Source organism: Uranotaenia lowii, chromosome 3 (genome assembly GCF_029784155.1).
Source record: "Uranotaenia lowii strain MFRU-FL chromosome 3, ASM2978415v1, whole genome shotgun sequence".
Classification (NCBI taxonomy): domain Eukaryota; kingdom Metazoa; phylum Arthropoda; class Insecta; order Diptera; family Culicidae; genus Uranotaenia; species Uranotaenia lowii.
Window position 1 is genome coordinate 100,423,893 of NC_073693.1, and position 19,936 is coordinate 100,443,828.

The 19,936-nt window shown below is 36.5% G+C and overlaps 1 protein-coding gene across 6 annotated transcripts in view; it reads left to right on the forward strand.

Annotated features, from left to right (window-relative positions):
* The window catches only part of LOC129758758 (PDZ and LIM domain protein 3), a 180,198-nt gene that overhangs the window by 24,769 nt on the left and 135,493 nt on the right, over positions 1–19,936 (forward strand). Inside the window, exon 1 of one of the 6 annotated variants that reach the window (XM_055756367.1) lies at positions 18,636–19,355. The exons of 1 other annotated variant lie outside the window; for it this stretch is intronic. In XM_055756367.1, coding sequence (XP_055612342.1) covers positions 19,239–19,355 — 117 coding nt within the window. In that variant the 5' untranslated portion in view covers positions 18,636–19,238. Of the gene's footprint in view, positions 1–18,635; positions 19,356–19,936 lie in introns of those variants that run through there. 4 more of the 6 variants (XM_055756371.1, XM_055756369.1, XM_055756368.1 and 1 more) reach the window with 4 other exon arrangements.

The following is a 19,936-nucleotide window of genomic DNA, read 5'->3' on the forward strand; positions in this document are numbered from 1 at the left end:
AAACTTTTCGAAAATACGTTCAGAAAACAGAATTTTTATCAATGAATTTCAATAAGAATTAAATGTCCAAAGCTGAAAAGCGAGCAGTTTTCTAAAAAAAAAATACGGATTTTTGTTGGGAAACGATTCAAACATTTTTTTTGGAAACAGAAGAAAGGCCTTAATTTTTTTTTCATTTTTGACAACAAAGTAATGCAAATGATGTTTATGATTGGCGCAGAAATGACGAATGTTGACGAAGAAGTTCAAATGAATTGAACCAATTAAATTATTCAAAAAATAACCACTGAATAAGATCTAGCCAATTAAGGCTAATATTGCCAGGCTTCCATTGAGAAACGGCGTAAATCTTTAAAGATTTCAAATTTAAAAAAACATAAATTGGTTGAATTTCCTGTTTTTATTTGTTTTGTCAAAAATTTATAAGATCCAGTTAAAAAAAATTACGTTAAACCACTATATTTCTCCATTCAAACGATAACTCTCAATAAAGTTTTGCAACATATTAACAAGTGTTAAGTGCAGCCCGCCGAAAAGATTTAAAGTTAAAATTGGCCCATTGGTTTAAAAGGTTGCTCATCCCTGTTCTAAGCACTTCAGCAAAAACAAATAAAGTTTCCAGAGTGCCTGAAAGGAGGACTTTCGATAGATATTTTTTATTATGAAATGAATATTTAAGACCCTTAGGATCAAACAGGTATAAAGTGCAAAGTTTATCAAACTCTAGATTATGATGTCAAACGATTCTTCAGATTTTAATACTCAATTTGTGCAAATTTAAGATTTGTATATGAAAATTAACGCAACACGAAAACTTAGAAACATAGAATATTATTGTATTTGAGTTAAATGTAAAATTCTTGTTTTATCCATTGCATTGTTAAAATTTTTACATTTTTCGATGCCGTAAAAAACTTTACTTAGTATAACGTATTGGCTTAATGATATCACCTACAAACTTTATATTGCTTTCATAATCCTATACCAACACTGTTGGTATAGAAATATTTTTCGGACAATCTCCAATTTTTTTTAAATAAATATTTTTATAATTCAGTTAGCTATCTGGGGCAAAATGCAACAAAATGCAAATCAGAACTAAATCTCATAAATCGCATTTCCATATGCTGGGATATGATTGTTTTCCATTATGCGTTTGTTAACATTAAAATTTCATTCATCCTAAGATTTGTTTACATGATTCAAGATAATAGTATATTTGGTAGTATTTTTTACCCCTAAATGTATGCAGCAGATTAACACTATTTTCTTAAAAACATTTTGGACAGAAAAATGTAAAATTTGATTCAAACAAAACCAAAATTACTGCAATTGGTGCTTTATGCATTATGACATCACAAATGTATCAAAAACTATAAATTTTCAAACGTTTTCATTTGATTTTTCATTAATTACAGAGTTTGTTGCAACTTACCCTTTTCTGTAGTAGGGTGAAAATCGAATGTTTTTGTAAATTTAAAAATAACTGGTAAAACCAATAATTTTTCTGACTACGTCAATTAAGTGTTCCATTAACTTTAAAACTTTTGATGTCCAAGAGGTATGATTATTTGTAAGCATTATGATTTTAGAAGACATTGAATTTGAAAAGTGTTGCATGTTGCCCCAGAGGACTGTATCAATGAAAATAGCCCGGATTTTGTCCGGAATTCACTTTATTTGCCAAATCATACAAAAAAAAACAAATTGTTTTGTTTAAAAAATTTATAATGCATCCGAAACACAATTTTTTGAGCAAGTTTTAAAAAAATAATCATACACGGTTTTTTGGAAGCCTTAAATACGATTTCAAATCTACTGATAAGTTTTGATGAAAAACATTTTTTTCAGGTTTTTTTTATAGGTTTTTGTTGAACAATTCTTGGGTTTTGACAAAGTTTGCACGGATTTTTCTCAAATTTTTGGTCGACAGTTTCGAAATCAAATGCCTGGATAATGCCAGGATTTTTGATAAAATTGCCCGGATACGTCCGACCCGGATACGTGCTGCAAAAATTCTGGCAAAAATAGTTAAGCACTTTCCAGTTATCTGTACGATTCGTATCTTGACAAAGTGTATGACTTATTTTAAGTTTCGTGATGAAGGCAGCTTAAGTCAACAATTACGATAGGTTTACTCCTTTGAACACAGACATCTGGATTTGTTTGAGCCCAACGAGTTGTACGAATTCAAATGTCTAAACTTGATTCAAAATGTGTTTTGTACAATTCATAAAAAGTTCATATTTGTTCTTGATAAAAATGTAAAAAAAAGGCGATTCATCCTGATTTATGTTCGGTTTTTTGAAAAACCGTTGCTTACGGAAACTCTAAATTTATGATAACCCTATTTTTAGTAAATAAATAGAATTTCATTTAGAACATATCATCAGAACATTTAAAGACTCTTAAATCAATAACTTTATTACTAACTTACTTACTTCTAACTTACTTTTAACCGCTTTGAAATCTCGGGAAAAGTTTTAGCCAGGAAATTTTTCAGTAAGCTCCATATATCGAAATATAATTCGCATTGCATTAGAACAAAATATTTAAGAAAAATAAAGTAGAAGTAATATTCTCCGAACAAATTTTCACTGTTTTTATACATAACTTCAAATATAAAACCGAGTACCTTAATCTTATTTTTAAAAACTTCTTAAATTCTGTTGTTCGTTTTGACCAAAAAAGAAACTTTTTAGACTACACGCGTAACTGCAAAATCAAGATCCAATATAACAAAATTTGTTTTTTACTGATGCCATTCATAATTAAGATTCACTTTTACATATCCAAGCTCCATAATTCATTGAATAATTTCTCTGCGTAGCTACTGCATCAAGAGGAATAAAAGATATGAAAAAAAGCCGCGTAAAAAATGGCTGATGGTGGGGACAATATAGTCCCGCGTCTGATTGCCGGTCTACATATTTTCGGCTTCTGCGTACTGCGGCATTCCGACGACAAACGAGGGTGAGAACCTTAAGCTTACGCCATTTTTTTTATTCGAATTACATAGCGGGGTAACATCAAGTGATGTGATTCAGCAAACACGCGAAAGATGCGGGAGATTCGGTTGACATGTTTGTTTCAGTGGCATCAGTTGTTTTATTTATTTATTCTAATAACCATGTTGGAAAAATAACAATTCAATTTTAAAAAGTTTATAACAGAATCATTAAAAACTATTTTTTTTTTAAATAACACAAACCTAGACTGTACTACAAATTAAGATAGTTTCAAATACACTCCCTGAAAACTCGTAAAAAGAAATCTAGCATAAATAAAATCTCAACCCTCATTAAACCCCCGGCGGCGGACAGCAACTGGTGCCACTCAGCGATGCAGTCAAGCGACTTGAATTCAAAACAAACATAGCTTCTAATTCTCGACGAGCGAGGGGCCGACAACTCAACTGGACCGGCAGACACGACAAAGCGAAAACATACTCCCACACACGTGTGAATTTTGTCTACCAAATCTCACTCAATTTTCCCACCGAAAACAGGTGGTTTTTGGGACCAAACATTTATATTTCAACACAACGTTTTCCCTGGGAAAAAGTTGTATTTGAGATCTCACTACAATTCTTGAAAAATAATTTGAATTGAGCCATTTTGCCTTCCCTTCCAAGAAAGAAGAAAATAACATGTAGGTATCATATGATCTCCAGACGAAAAACTTCTATCAATACTGTTTAATCTTAATGACGGAGAGTAACAAAATTTTCCGACTGTCCGTCAGTCAGCGAAACAAAAAAAACTCGTTCATGTGGGTGGGTGGATTTTGGCGCGGGTGCGAATGAGTAGAGAGTGCTGTTCTGTAGTTAAGGAAATGATCAGTTCGATCGTTAAATTTGTAAACTCAATGGAGCATCAGAGTCACTATTGCATTTTCCGAGATTGGAAACGTGCTTTGCCGTTTTCCAGAGGGTATGGAAACAATTTCATGGCTGCTGGAATCCGGATGACCTGGGGAATTGTTTTTGTTCCCGTTTCAGACTGGGCGTTTTTCAGCCGATGGTGGTGGTCTTTTTTGATTCTCTGCAGTCAGAGGGTATGATTCATTCATTTGAACTAGTTGTGTTTTTACACTCGATGGATTTGTTTGTTATACAAGAATGCATACTGAATTATCGCTTGATGATTGTTGTACAGTTTGATACAATGTATCGAAGTTGTTTATCCAATATATGATACGTTCATTTGATTCCATGTATTACAATTCCTTTGAGAGATCAGATGGGAATAATAAACAATTATTTAGTCAGACTCCAGACAGAATTCGAACTTATATTCAGAATTGTAGTTGGTGAATATCCTAAATAGCATGCTAACTGAGTTAGGGGGCTCCATAGGGAGTTTGTTCTATATGTCTGGGGCGGCTTGCGGTATACAACAATGTCCTCGTGTTGTTCGGGACCCAAAATAGCAACATCACGACGGTTCTCCTGCGATATATTGGGGTTAGCTACCAGCCTTGCAAACCCGTGACTGCAAAAAATACAAGCAACGAACAATGAACAGCAAATTTTGGATAGAAATCTGCAAAGACTCACGTGACGAAAAGGGACCAGCGATTGGGAACTTGGAACATGGAACTGCTGATATTTAAATTTCATGGGCAGTATCCACGTAGCACATCTTATCCAACGAACTGAAGAGCCGCGAACTCGACTTCGTAGCGCTGCAGGAGGTATGCTCGGAGGGCTCCATGGTACGATCTTATCTAGATGGTCATGCCATCTACCAGAGCTGCGGCAACACACACGATTTCAGAACAGCTTTTATCGTAATGGGGAAGATGAGATGAGATCGATGCACGAATCAAAGGCCGGCTCTTCAACATCAGCATCATTAACGTGCACAGCCCTCATCTCGGAAGTACCCGTGACGACAAAGACGAATTCTACGCGCAGCTGGAGCGTGAATAAGACCGCTGCCCAAAACATGATATCAAGATCGTCTTCGGGGATTTTAATGCTCAGGTTGGCCAGCCAGGAGGACGAATTCAAACCGACAATTGGAAGGTTCAGTGCGCACCAGCTGACCAACGCAAACGGCCTCAGACTAATAGATTTCGCCGCCTCCAAACAAATGGCCGTACGTTGTATCCTTTTCTAACACAGCCTCCCACAGAAGTACATCTGGAGATTACCGTATCAAACGCAATCACTGATCGACCACGTTGTGGTAGACAGGCGGTACTTATCGGACACTATGGACGTCAGATCCTGTCGAGGCGCTAACATCGAGTCAGACCATTATCTGGTGATGGTGAAGATGCGCGCAAAACTCTCCGTAGTGAACAACATACGAAACCGACGCCCGCCTCGGTTAAATATCGCACGACCGAAGCAACCTAAGGTCGCGGCAGACTACGTGCAATCGCTCGAAGCAGCGCTACCGGCAGAGGGCGAGCTTGACGAAGCCCTCTCGAGGACTGTTGGGATACTATCAAGGCAGCCATCAACAGTGCTGCGGAGAACGTAATCGGTCATGTGGAACTAACTCGAAGGAACGACTAGTTCGAAGAGAAGTGTAGTAGCGTGAAGAACGAAGTGAACGCCGCGCGGGCGGCAGTAGTGCAAAGAAGCACCCGTCCAAACGAGAGAAGGAGGTGGAGGACAACTGAACTTACCGAAATGGGCCCGAACAAGTTGGCTGGGACGGTCTACGACGGTCCAGATATTCGCATTATGGAAAATCATCCAAAAGCGCCGAGAACACCAAGTAGCTACGCACCATCTATTCATCGATTTCAAAGCCGCATATGACACGATTGATCGTGACGAGCTATGGAAAACCACGGACGAGAACGGCTTTTCCGGCAAGCTGACCAGACCAATCAAGGGTGAATTTTCAAGTTCATTCGAATCGCGCAGGAGGCTTCGACAAGGCGATGGTCTATCCTGCATGATGTTTAACGTGGCGCTAGAAGATTATCAACAGATCAAGTCAACTTCGGCAGATCATCTGCGGCGATGAAGGAGATCTAAATATCGCAAACTGAAATGCGAAGCAGGAAGGACTTGGTCAATGATTAATACGTCTAAGACGAAGTATCTGTTGGCCTGCCGATCCGGGATCGACCGAGCCCGCTTGTCCGGTAATAACGAGGTCACGATCGACGGCGATGAGCTGGTAGATAGTCGAAAACTTTGTCTATCTTAGCTCACTGGTGACAGCAGACAATGACATCAGCCGTAAGATCCGGCGGTGAATGATCAGCTGAAGTCGTGCCTACTATGGACTCCACAAGGAACAGCGATCGAGAAGACTTAGCTCTCGCACGAAATGTAACCTGTACATGACGCTCATTAGACCGGTTATTCTCTAACGGCACGAGACATGGACATTGCTCGAGGAGGCCCTTCGCAAACTCGGAGTTATAAACCACGAGTGTTAAGAACCATCTTTGGCGGCGTGCAGGAGAACATGAGGCAAATGATGAAACACTAGCTCACGCGACGAACGAACCTAGTATCCAGAAGGTGGTTAAGGCTTGTCGGATACTCTGGGCAGGACATGTTGCGAGAATGCCGAACGATTGTCCTGCAAAACATGTGTTCGCTACGAATCCGGTAGGAACAAGACGGAGCAGGGACGCAACGAGCGAGGTAGTTAGACCAGCTATCATAAAATTTCAATAGAAATGATAATCTAAATCGATTATTGAGACATTTTCAATAACCATGGTAAACACGTTGGTATTGAGTGATTTTTAATCATTGATTTACGACATCCTTGCCCAAAAAAGTTGAATGCGGCGCTATCCGCAGCCCGTGGCGTAAAGGATAGCTTTCAAGTTTTCTAAGCCAGCGGGTATGAGATGGAATCCCGGTCACGGTCATACATAGTACACTTTCTGTGGGTTGGTGGTTTTAGCATTTGTAAGATGCTAGCCATCATATCCTCCAAAGTTGTACGTTTAGAGTTTAACACTCTATCGGTCTTTCCTTTTCTTCCATTGACCAGTTCGAAAAAAGAGAATCTCGCCTAAAGGGTGATACGGTCAAAATTTGGTCAATTTCAACTTTACGTATTTCTTTCAATTTGCATTTAAAAAACCTGAACACCCCTCATTGTGTGTGTGTGTGTGTGTGTATATGTGTGTGTGTGTGTGTGTGTGTGTATAGAATGTTGCTCCTTTTTCGATCCCGGAGGCTGTACACGATGATGCTGACGAAGTTTGACTGCGTGGTAATGGACGACGAAACCTACGTCAAAGCCGACTACAAGCAGCTTCCGGGACAGGAGTTTTATACGGCAAAAGGAAGGGGAAAGGTAGCAGATATTTTCAAGCACATGAAACTGTCAAATTTCGCGAAGAAATATCTGGTTTGGCAAGCCATCTGTATCTGTGGCTTGAAAGCAGCTTTTTCATAGCTTCCGGGACTGTCAACCAAGAAATTTACGTGAAAGAGTGTTTAAATAAACGTCTGCTGCCTAAACACGGTTGTTCCGTACTATTTTGGCCGGATTTGGTATCTTGCCATTACGGTAAAAAGGCCTCGGAGTGGTACGCCGCCAACAACGTGCAGGTGGTTCCCAAGGACAAGAACCCTCCCAACACGCCAGAGCTCCCTCCAGTTGAGAAATACTGGGCTATTGTCAAGCGGAACCTGTAGAAGACCAAAAAACTGCTAAGCACGAGCAGCAGTTCAAGGCAAACTGGCTTTCTGCGGCAAATAAGGTAGACAAGGTGGCTGTACAAAATCTGATGGCAGGGGTTAAGCGTAAGGCACGGCAATTCAGACTTGGAAAAGCTGAAGCCTACCTGAATATTTTTCCTGCATTTTATACTAATTAAACTTGAAAAAGAAATTTAATTTGATTTTTTAAATAAGCGATTTTACCGATTCCCTTGACCAAATTTTTTGTCCGTATCACCCTTTATAGAGCTATAGCGTAGATCATATCAACTGATAAGTTAGCATCGTGGTAAGATAACGAACAGCAAACTAGGAGGATTGAAGTTCAAATCTCGGCCGAGGATTTTTTTTTACGTTTTACTCAAATTACTTAAAATCGTTTATTTTTCTTTTTGTGGGGAAATCAAATCGTTGTAATCTTATCATTGTAGATATATCGCCTCCACTTTTGTAGCTACTTATGTATATATGCTGTTTTGGTAAGTTTAATTCAATCATTTCATCTGGTAGATATATTTGTTTGCAGTGTTCGGCATCGCTAACTGAAAAATTAGCGCCGCTAATTAAATGGCTAGCTCATTCAAAGTTAGCGATTGCTAATTCAGTACGCTAAAGCGCTAATCGCCAATCGCTAACTTTTGACAAACATTAAAGCCGAAACAAATATCAAATTAATATTTTGTCAGGCAACTTCTCCTTTCGATCTTTACAACTCCCCAAAGGGGCCTTAAATAATGTTTTAAGTATTTCATTCAAAATTCGATAAATTGATCAAGTTTCATACAATTATATGAGCAAAACCCAAACTGTCAAAGATGGGAGTAAAATCACCTCTCTGTGTTCTACAAAAAAAAAAGCATTTTCGAACAATTACAAGAGCAAAAGAACAGAAGTTGGAAGATGGGAGCTCTCTCTCTTTATTTAAATTTTGGTTAAAAATTAACTCGATTTATCGGTTTTGTGCAAAGTAGATACTATGCAATTTCGTTGCAAAAATTTTTTTGTGCATTTTGTATATTTTTGATTTGTAAAATCTTAAAAAAAACTGTATTGTGAAAAGTAAATATCTCAACCACTTTAAAACAAAAGCTGATTGTGGTGGATATGAGTACAAATAAGCAGTTAGATAGAAAATAGCTTATAATATTCAAATAACATTTAAAGTGTTTAAAAATCATTTATAAGAAATTCCTTCTTCGGTTACCACAATGGCGTATGTCATGCTCCCGGAATAAAGAATAAAAAAAAAAGTTCGGGCTGTGATAAGTAAAAGTGTGGTTTATTTTATGTGAAAACTGGAAATATGTAGTAAAAAAGAAAGTGTATGGCAAAATATAGGTTTTAGCCAGATGATTATCAAGTGTTCTGATTTGGAGATCACCTATATGTTGGACGGCGGCTGCAAAACTCTGAGCTAAGTATTTTTAGTTTGTTTTTAAGAAATCAATCTCTTATTTTTTCTCCAATATATGTTTATATAAATGAGCACAGGTAACGCCACGATTTTTCGGCATTTCCGGAAAACAATTAACAAATTATTCATAAAATTTGAAAATTCGAAAAACATCAAAATTTAAAGGCAGAAAAAGGCCTATATTACTTGACTTGATAGTGGGTTCTTCTCAACTATGAATCTTGGAAAGTTAAATTTTCCCACCATTGAATACTTTAACGGAAAGTACTGTGTTCAAATATGGCAAATTTATCCTGCTGATAAATCCTTTTGATTAAAAAATATATTTCTAAGTTATTTTTAAAATTTATCAAAAAAAAAGTTGGATAAATTAAAAAAATCATAGCTTTTTGAAGTTATTGTCAATCCATATTAAAGCGTTAACAGACCGTTGACTACAAATTAAATTCATTGATATTCTATTAGATAATTTAATTTGCCGGAATTAACGAATCAATCATTTTATTTCTCACATAATTCGTACCAAGGTTGAGCAATCATTTAAATCATCTACAGAAATTAAACTTAAAATATCATTAGTGAGCTGCACATTTTATAATCTCCATAAATGAATTTTAGCACTCCAAATAATAACTTTAATTATCTGTATAAAAACGAAAAATAATAAAAAAAGAACTTAAAAAATTGAAAATGAAATGAAATTATGAGTTAATAATTTGAATACATCAAAGAGAAATTCTGAACGTCCAATCCAGCTTAACTTGATAAGTTACGTCACTAAGTATAAGTAATTATTATGGTTATTTCTGAATATTTTTTCAATAGACATTAACAGTAAAAGTTTTTCCCCCCAACGGAGTAAAAATTGGATTTTTGATTTTTATTTCCACGTTTTTTATAGTTAAGTTTTGAATTGATTTATAAAAAAACTGCTATTTGTATATACCGGTTATAATGTTCTTCGTGTCAATCATTTCCACTTGAAAATTTCTTAGAGATATTCAAAGTCAATATAAACAGAAACATTTCTTTCAATCAGCTTAATTTAGTGTGAATATGACTAGCAAAAGGATGGTTTGCTAAACGAATGGCTCTAATAAAAAAAAAGAAAGATAACGTTCTAATGAAATAGATACCCCATAATTTCTGCAAAGAATCTATTATTTTGTGAAATTTATTTGATGACGAACCAAACCCGAACGCAAGAAAATTTTTACAGCAAAAGTATTTGCGAAAAGATTAGCTTCTGAAAGTTTTGCAATGGCTTTCAAAAGTTTTGATAATACAAACAGCAACAGGATGTCAAGCCTCCGCTGATTTTTAAAATGTTAGAATATAAGAGGGCTGACAAGAGATGATTTTAAGCTAAGAATAGATCTTTAAACAATAACATACGATGACATCAGATAATTTCTTACGATATGTTTACTGGTTTGAACTCAAGATATTGAATGAGTTCCTATAACATGAAAGATTTTCTACTATACTATAGTATGCAAAAGACCATTCCTTTCTTATTTTATAACGAATGGAACCTAAAGACAGTTTGCTGATGCATATCCTAATCCAACTCTAAGGTGGAGTAAAATCTCATAATTTATTCTTGGAATAAATTAAAATTAAATCGTTAGATTAACTGGTTTTATTTGAAAATTATCGGCTCAAAAACAAATTATTAGAATACGGCTTGCTGGGAACAAATTCCCACGTTTTATGTTTGTTTTTTTTTTTGGTTGTTTGTTTTATTTATTTTTAAAGAGACTTGAAATTTATAATTAGTTCGCATCTTAACCCACGTTTTTTAACATTGACCAAATAGATAATATTCAAAAATCAAGTCCCCGTAAAAGTTTTAAGGTTTTATGTAGTTTGTTCTTATATTTTATGTATTTTGATTAAAAAATGGCTTGCAGAGGGCAAGTCCTCATGATAGAGTGAATGAGAACTTAAAGAAGATTTGACGAGGACAAGCTCCTTAAAAAAAATTAAAATTAAATAAGTTAAACTAAAATACGGTTTGCTAAAGACAAGTCCCCATGAAATTTTTGATGATTTGAAAAATAAAGAAGGCTTGCAGAGGACAAGTCCCCACGAATGTCTGAATATGTTAAACTAAATGAAGGCTTGCTATGGACAAGTCCCCATGGAAGTTAGAAAATGTTGAACTAAAAGACGGCTTGCTAAGGACAAGTCCCCATGGGAGTTTGAATGAGTTGAACTAAAAGACGGCTTGCTAAGGACAAGTCCCCATGGAAGTTGGAATATGTTGAACTAAAAGACGACTTGCTATGGACAAGTCCCCATGGAAGTTTGAATGAGTTGAACTAAAAGACGGCTTGCTAAGGACAAGTCCCCATGGAAGTTGGAATATGTTGAACTAAAAGACGACTTGCTATGGACAAGTCCCCATGGATGTTGGAAAATGTTGAACTAAAAGACGGCTTGCTATGGACAAGTCCCCATGGAAGTTTGAATGAGTTGAACTAAAAGACGGCTTGCTATGGACAAGTCCCCATGGAAGTTGGAAAATGTTGAACTAAAAGACGGCTTGCTATGGACAAGTCCCCATGGAAGTTTGAACGAGTTGAACTAAAAGACGGCTTGCTAAGGACAAGTCCCCATGGAAGTTGGAAAATGTTGAACTAAAAGACGGCTTGCTAAGGACAAGTCCCCATGGAAGTTGGAAAATGTTGAACTAAAAGATGGCTTGCTAAGGACAAGTCCCCATGAATGTCCCTTGTTTTTTAAGAGTGAATTAAAAGATGGCTTCTGAGGACAAGCCTGCATTGAAATTTGAATGAGTTTAATAATTTAAATTTTTTAAAGATTGGACTAGAAGATGATTAACAGAAGACAAGAACTCAAGGAAGTTCGATAATTTAAACAACTTGCTGAAGACAATTTTAAATAATTTTCCGTAAACGAACTGAAAAAAATCTAATTCAGATTGGAAATGATCAGTCTTTATAAAGTTCATACAGAAACAAACTTTCAGGTATATGTCATAAATTAGAAAAACTTATTTTATTTTCTAGCTTTAGAATAATCTGAAGAAAAACACGGAATGAATCGCAAAGTAAAGATATGAAAATACAAATAGGATTGTTTGGGAGAATTGAATGTCATTCATTTCACGATAGCCAAAACGTTGGTTAAGTATCACAAACAAAATAAAATATTTCTGTTTTTTTCTAATGTTACAAACGTTCTATAATCTAGTGTAAGACATGTGCTCTTATTTACATCACGCTAAATTGCTTCTTGATAGGAGCGTTATTTCACCAATATTTGATGAGATTGTTTTGAAAGGGACATTATGGTTTAAAAAAAATTAATTCTATATGAAACTTTAATTTATTATTTTTTCCTTGCACATCATTATGAATTTCAGTTTGATGATTACATTTGTTTTATTTAATACCTGAAGATTATTTTAAAGACTATTAGATATTTATTTCAACAACACTTGTTCACCAGAAATACGAAAAACTGTACCCTAGCATTTATCTGTAAATTTGTAAAAGGACTACGACGACTTTATACGGCTTTTTGTTTTGTAAATTTATTGAACTTAGACCCGCAGTTGGACAATGAATAATTCTCATTAACTGAAACAAACTGCAGCTCGTGCTAAAGCATTGAGATGTTTTATGTTTTAAAACATTGATTACACAAGGCAACGAAATTAACGTTTTCCGAGGTCCAAATACCTACAGAGCGAATTTTGACTTATTTGAAGGCGCTGATCCTAAATATGCAAATAGTTTTTTGTACCAGACCTTGATTTCGAGGTAACTTTTGAAAATAGGTAAATAATCAATAAATCAATTTTGCACACAGACTCATAAACCAAATACTTTAATTCAATGATCAACTTTCCCCAAAATCGCGAGTAATTTTGACTTTGAGAAGAAGTTATAGAAGTTTTGTTATCGTTTATTTAAACTCAAATTGAACATAAGATATGTTATGAACCATAAGTAAAATCGTTTTAAAATCTTCAATAAAGTTCTTAAATGAATAAAAATGGTTAATATCAAATAATAAAAAAAAGGGTTCTTCAGTGATGTTAGAAAATGTTGTGATGTTATCTATTCAAATTTCTAAAAAATATAGGAATTCATTTTTTAAAGCGTTGTATCTTGAAACAAGAATATGGCAAATGTTTTAAATTCAGAATAACAAAATCTTTCAAAATAGCTATTAAAACATTGGTACCAAAATACTGTTACAAAAATGGTTTACAATCTTCGTATGGAAAAGTTTGCGTCACAGAAAATAAAATGTTTTTGAAGGAAGAAATTAAAAACTTATTTTTGTTTAGCGATTAACAAAAAAAGGGATTTTTGAATGCTATGATAAAAAAAAAATATATTTTTTCAGTAGAAAAATTAAAAAAAAATCAATTAATAATTGTTTAGGAAAACATTTAAAACTAAATGTGTACCCCGAATCTTTAAGAGTAGAGGAAAAGGCGAATGTGGTGGATATGAGTACAAATAAGCAGTTAGATAGAAAATAGCTTATAATATTCAAATAACATTTAAATCTGTTAACAGATAAACGTTCTCTGGCAACACAGCATATTATTTATCATTGGGTCTATGATTCGGTAACGCATTCATTGATCGAATTAAGTGTGGGTGTGAGAAATTGAGTAGAATGAATCCTATTAAGATGGTCTTGAAAGTGTGTGTGCGAGGAGAAAGGATGATGCAATCGAATGAAAAAAAACGGTCATTCTTTTGGCGTCTTTTGGGAAGAACAGTTCGTGCGCAAGTGTTTAAAAATCATTTATAAGAAATTCCTTCTTCGGTTACCACACTGATGGGGGGTTTTCAAAATAGTTTTATACCTTTTATTGTTATCTTCTACTGTAAATGTTGCCAAAAAAGTACTAAAAGAGGGGAAAATGATACTAAATACATCTTTCCTCTAACTCGAGTACTCATTCCTCCAATGAATCCGATCAAGCAATCAGAATGATGCCCAATGTCACCTTAACTTGAAAAATGACAAAAAGTTTATTCTAACACTTATATAAGTAATTCGAGAGATTGATACAAATATATGGGAGTTAGCGGTCTTCAATTAGCGGAACCAAAAAATAGCGAAACTATTTAATTCGCTAGATCAAACGAAACTTAGCGGCAAAATTGAACCGCTAACGAAAAAGTAGCGGATTAAATAGCGATTAGCGGTTTAGCGCTTTTGTGCCGGACACTGTTTGTTTGAATTATTCAGTTGTTTCTGCGATATACCTTCTTAAATGTTTGCTGGGTGAGTGAAGCATGATCTGACAAATGTGATATGTACGAGAAATTGGTAAACAGTTTCCATGGGCCGAGTGAATTTTAGGAATTATGTTCATCAAGTTATGTCGTGAGACGGAAAACTAAGTGAATAATTTCTGCGATACATCGAAAATCTAAGATTTAAGACCAAGCCCACCGCAAGTTGCTATTTCGGCCGGTATTTTAGATGTTCTGATTGGTTGCGTTTTTATCTACTTACTTATTTTCGCACCCATTGTTGCGATCCAGGTAGGTATTTGTGTTTGTTTATTTTCTGATAGCGACTACCGGCTGCGTTGCTACCGGGTTGCTACATAAGACCAAGCCCACCCAATGGTTGCTAAACCACGAATCGAGCACATTCAGCAACATATCTATCAACCCATCATCGCACCAGCAGTCGCTAACTTGATTCGAGAAATAGCATTCGAGCAGTAGGTTGTTACAGGATGCGTTTATGTAGCACCCCGGTAGCAACGCAGCCGGTCGTCGCTATCAGAAAATAAACAAATACAAATACCAACCTGAATGGCAACAATGGGTGCGAAAATCAGTAAGTAGATAAAAAAGCAACCAATCAAACCATCTAAAATACCGACCGAATTAGCAACGCGCGGTGGGCTTGGTCTAAACGCATCCTGTAACAACCTACTGCTCGAATGCTATTTCTCGAATCAAGTTAGCGACTGTTGGTGCGACGATGGGTTGATAAATATGTTGCTGAATGTACTCGATTCGAGGTTTAGCAACCATTGGTGGGCCTGGTCTAAAGAACATAAAACACAATATTGCATATTGATAACCTCGTGTGATGCTTAGTTATATATTGTACAGACAATAAGCACACCTATTTCAACTTCAACAATTGCTTGATTTAACTTCCTGCCGTTTTGCAAAGATATGTGCATATTTGAAGGGTTAATTTTTGGCATTTAAAACCCTCCACTTCACTTGAAACCCTAGGTTACACGCTACATATTTGGATATCTTGTTAGGAAATCTTCTTAACGATCTTGCCCGTGGACTTATAATATCGACTTTCTACAACTAGACATGCACAGACCGAGAACATGACTGTAACTGTACTTTAATATCATTTCCCCATAGTCGAAAACATACTAATCGTATTCCTACGAGAATCTCAGCAAGGAAGATTCCTTCTTATTTCTTCAGCATTTCTAAAGGACATCATTAACGTCGTTCTAATCTATATAAGGGCCTTGGAGGCAAAGGGGGTTAAGTGCACGAAAGGTTATTTCGAGAAAACATGCTTTTAAATTGTTGTGTTTGGCAATTTTCCATACATTTTTCGAGAATTTGTATTTTTTATTTGAATGTAAAAGTACGTAAATAAAATCTAAATATACGAAAAAATCATAAAATATAGTTTGAAATATGAAGAATCGTTTGTCATCATTAACTCAAAATCGACCATTTTGTTACTTATACCCATTTGGCTCTAAGGGCATCATATGACATTTAAAAAAAAACACCAATAGAGACGAGAAGACCAGTAGATTATACCCTACACCCAAAATAACCCGCACGTATGAGCTACGTGAAAAATTACATGATTTTTATCCAATTGATTTTCACGTAGATGCTACGAAATCGATATGTGAACGCGTCCCTATAAGAATTTGTGCTCCCTGGAACACACCTACATTTTACGTGAATTTTTTGTCAGTTCAACGCGGTTTGTTTATGAAAGCCACGAGGAATGTTTTTAATATTCGAATGAAAGTAAGGGTGTTTTTTCCTTCCTGTTTTGTTATTTTTCATAATGATTAAAAAAACCAAATTTTGTTGTGAATAAGCTTTATTGAACTATCTTTGCACTACACTTTTTAAGTATAAAAAACACAAATTTTTGGACATCCTACAACGCAGCTTTCTTTTTGAAATCCTGTAAAAATTGAAAAGTATACATTAATGAAAAAAAGTATTATTAGAATAAAAAATATTTTACCTTGTCTGTTGTTCCGTGAATGGTGTTCCGTTGAACATCTTATTCGAACAGTCCCATCAAAGAACGAAAAGTCATCATCGGTTCCAACGGAAAAGCAATTGTATCCAGAGCCATTGCTATTAGAAAAATGAAAAACAAAAATTAGCTGATTACAATTAAAAATTTTTATCCCTTACCAAAACGACAAATCCAAAACAAATGAATACCCGATCATGATGACAACAGGCACAACGGCTTCAAAAAATTTCACAACATGGAAAAAAGTAGGCTGACGGACCACAATTCCATTTTCTAATTTGAATTTACGACCACACGCTGGAGAAAAGTGCAAAAAACAGATTTGAAATCATTTTCTAAGACTTTACGTGAAATTCTTGAGGCAGTTATGTGGAAGTAAAGTGGTTGCTACCGGGGCGTCCTTGCTACACTGGGGTTACTACAAAATTCACGTAGAATCGATATGATGCATCGAAATCTTAGTTTACGGGAAAAATACCGCAGAAATAATTTCTAAATTCAGATTGTTAAGACCGCCATACATTACACAAAGGCGTGTGCAAATTCGATGGTTCGCCTATTTGATGCTATGATCATCATCCGTGCTCTCACGATACATACATATTTTAGCTTACCCAAACGATTGCTAAAGAAAACAGCAACTAAAACAAAAAAAAACTACCTTTACCCCGGCTGGGGCTGAGTGAGTGGACTGAAATGTTTACAAGCAGCACCATACACTAATATGCCATAAAGGGTGATTGCTGATTGCACAAACAAATTTCGATCTCGAGCGATTTTAAACGGGCCATAGACTATACAACATTTGTACAAATGCGATGAAATTTGATGAAATTCTGTCGCTGTGAATACGATTTGCATCGTGTATGACACTGCTTGAATGACCGCGCAAACGGTTTGAGTGAAATCGGTCGGGATCAATTTTTTTTGAGGAAGCAACCCTTTGTGGCATGTTGTGTGGGGCTGCTTGTACAAAATTCGTTCGTCGTACGAAATATGTTCGTATCGTGTGCGGGCCAGCATAGAATCTTCGTGGAATCATCGGATTTGCACAAGCCATTTGTGTAGCCTATGGCCCGCTTAAAGCGGGCAACATTTGTACAAATGCGATGAAATTCGATGAAATTATGGCGCTGTGAGTACGATTTGCATGGTGTATGGCATTGCTTGAATGAGCGCGCAAACGGTTTGAGTGAAATCGGTCATCATCGAATTTTTTTGTGCAAGCAACCCTCTGTGGAATGGTGTATGGTACTGCTTGTACAAAACTCAGGCCATTTACTCAGCAGCGGTGGAGAGGGTTTTTGTTGCGATGAAATTCTATGAAAATCTGTCGCTGCGAATACAATTTGTATCGTTTATGGCACTGCTTGTATGAACACGCAATCATGTTGCGTGAATACGATCCGAATTTGTGTATGGCGCTGCTTGTACAACCTTCAGGCCATTTACTCAGCAATATTGTTTTAGTGACTGTTTTCACCAGTTATCGTTTGTGTTCGAACGAAACATGTTTGTATCATGAGTGGACAGGCACAGATGCAGATAGTCGTCGTTTAATCATCAAATTTGCGCATAATGTGGTGTAGTCAATGGCCCACTTTCAGAAAACATGTGAAAGCTAAGGTTAAAAGTTTGTTTAATGTCGCTCGGTTCAGTCTGATCAAATCCCGGCCTGTTGAAGTATTAGAAATTTCGCACCTCAGGAAAAAATAATTAAAAAATATTATCGAAATACGAATATTTATATGAACATTTTGATTGATTGTTTCTCATAGTTGCAAATAACAAACCTAGTGCTGCCCTGAAACACCCCTATACGAAAGTTTGAAACAAGAAACACTGCAACCGATTCGCCGCCATCATCGATCGTCATCAGCTGTCGATCAGCGTCAGCTGATCGCCGGGAAGGAAAACACTCGATCGGCACTCACGAGAGGCGACCCCTCCTTAGTAACCCATTTTCCACAGCACTCCCGAGAGCAAATCCCTCGTTCGACTGGGATGGTTTGTTTGGTCAGTCTAACTTTCGGGTGTCACAAATTTCCCCTCGGGGGTTGAATGAGTGAGTCGGGTTTTTTTTTCTGCTGCTCCACTCACTGCGCTACCGGTTGGTTTGTAAAAGAAAGACGGCGGCGCGGCCGCGATTAAAATAAATGTATATTTATTTTTCCCTACCGAATGAAGAAGACACTCTCGGGTAGGATTTGTGTCTCGTGTTTTCTAGAAAATCGGAGCCAACGGCGAAAATTGTGAGAGGTATTGAGGGTGAAAAAGAATAACACCACACTCATGCCCGAGTGGCCACCCAGCAGTTTTGGGGGCCCCCAGAAGAAAAACGGTTTAGATAAAAGAAAATATACTTTGCAAACGGTGGTTTTTTCTTCGACCGGTCGGGAGTGAATTTTTCGACTTTGCTTTGGAATTTTGTGGGGCAAATTTGTTTGCTGTATCGATTGTTTTCCTGAGGATTGATTGGTTTTGTTCTTCGCGGGTGGACAAGACGGACGCGTGAAGGGAGGTTTTCTGGTTTCTGTTGCAAGTGCGGTGTTCCGTTGACGGAAATCGATTTCTAATCTTCTGCTCGAAGAAGACGTCAAGTGAAGTGAGGTGAAAAAAATCGTCTCCGAAGACAACGATTGTGATATAAGAGTGCGACCGAAAAATCTCTGTGATATTTTAGCTTGGTGGAAATATTTCCTCGGAATTTGCAACGCGAATAAGAAAATTGTGATTTTTTCTTCCTCTGTTGGTTTTGTGAACGTGGTGTAGTACTCGAAATACTCGACAACTGCTGCCTGAGACAGCTGAAGTGTGTGAATTTGAATCGTTTGACCTCTAATTAGATCAACTACAGAAGAGAGTCAAAAAAACCGAGTGCCATACGCAATGAGTCCCAAACCCCACGAGTTCCTGGTCACCCTCCAGAGAAGATCCCCGCAGATTCCGTGGGGCATCCGGTTGGTCGGAGGAACCGATCTGAATGCTCCACTCATCATCACCCGGGTAGGTTTGAGGGTTGGGGAGGGAAATTCTTACAAAATTAAATCACGACAACATTGTTGTATCGCGACCAATATGGCGTCGTGTCCTCGGTTGTATGACATTGGTGTGCATCGTGCATTGCACTCGTGGATGACTTTCCCGTGAGTTGCGCACTTTGATAAATGTCACCCATCATAACGAGAAGCTACTCGGACACTGACCATCAGATGTTTGAAAAAAAAAAACTTATGAGAGCAATAATTTTCTCGACGTTTTACATTTCCAACTCATTATGTGGACAAACAAAAGGATGAGGCAATTTAAACACATCAAAGCAAAAGTGTATTCAATATTTTTATATTTAAGAACATTTTGACACCCATCTTAAGAACCATTCTAGCCCTGGTCATTATTTGACTCTTTAAGGCAGTAAATATTGCGGCAACAACAATACCATAAACTGCTTTGAGTAACGATGCCAAAAGTTTAATCCCACAAAAGATACATGATCCGTGAAAAGAAAATCAACATCCTTGACGGTGTTTGGTAATCAATTTTTCGCTGCAGAAACGACTAGCGATGAGTACTGTTTACGGTAATCG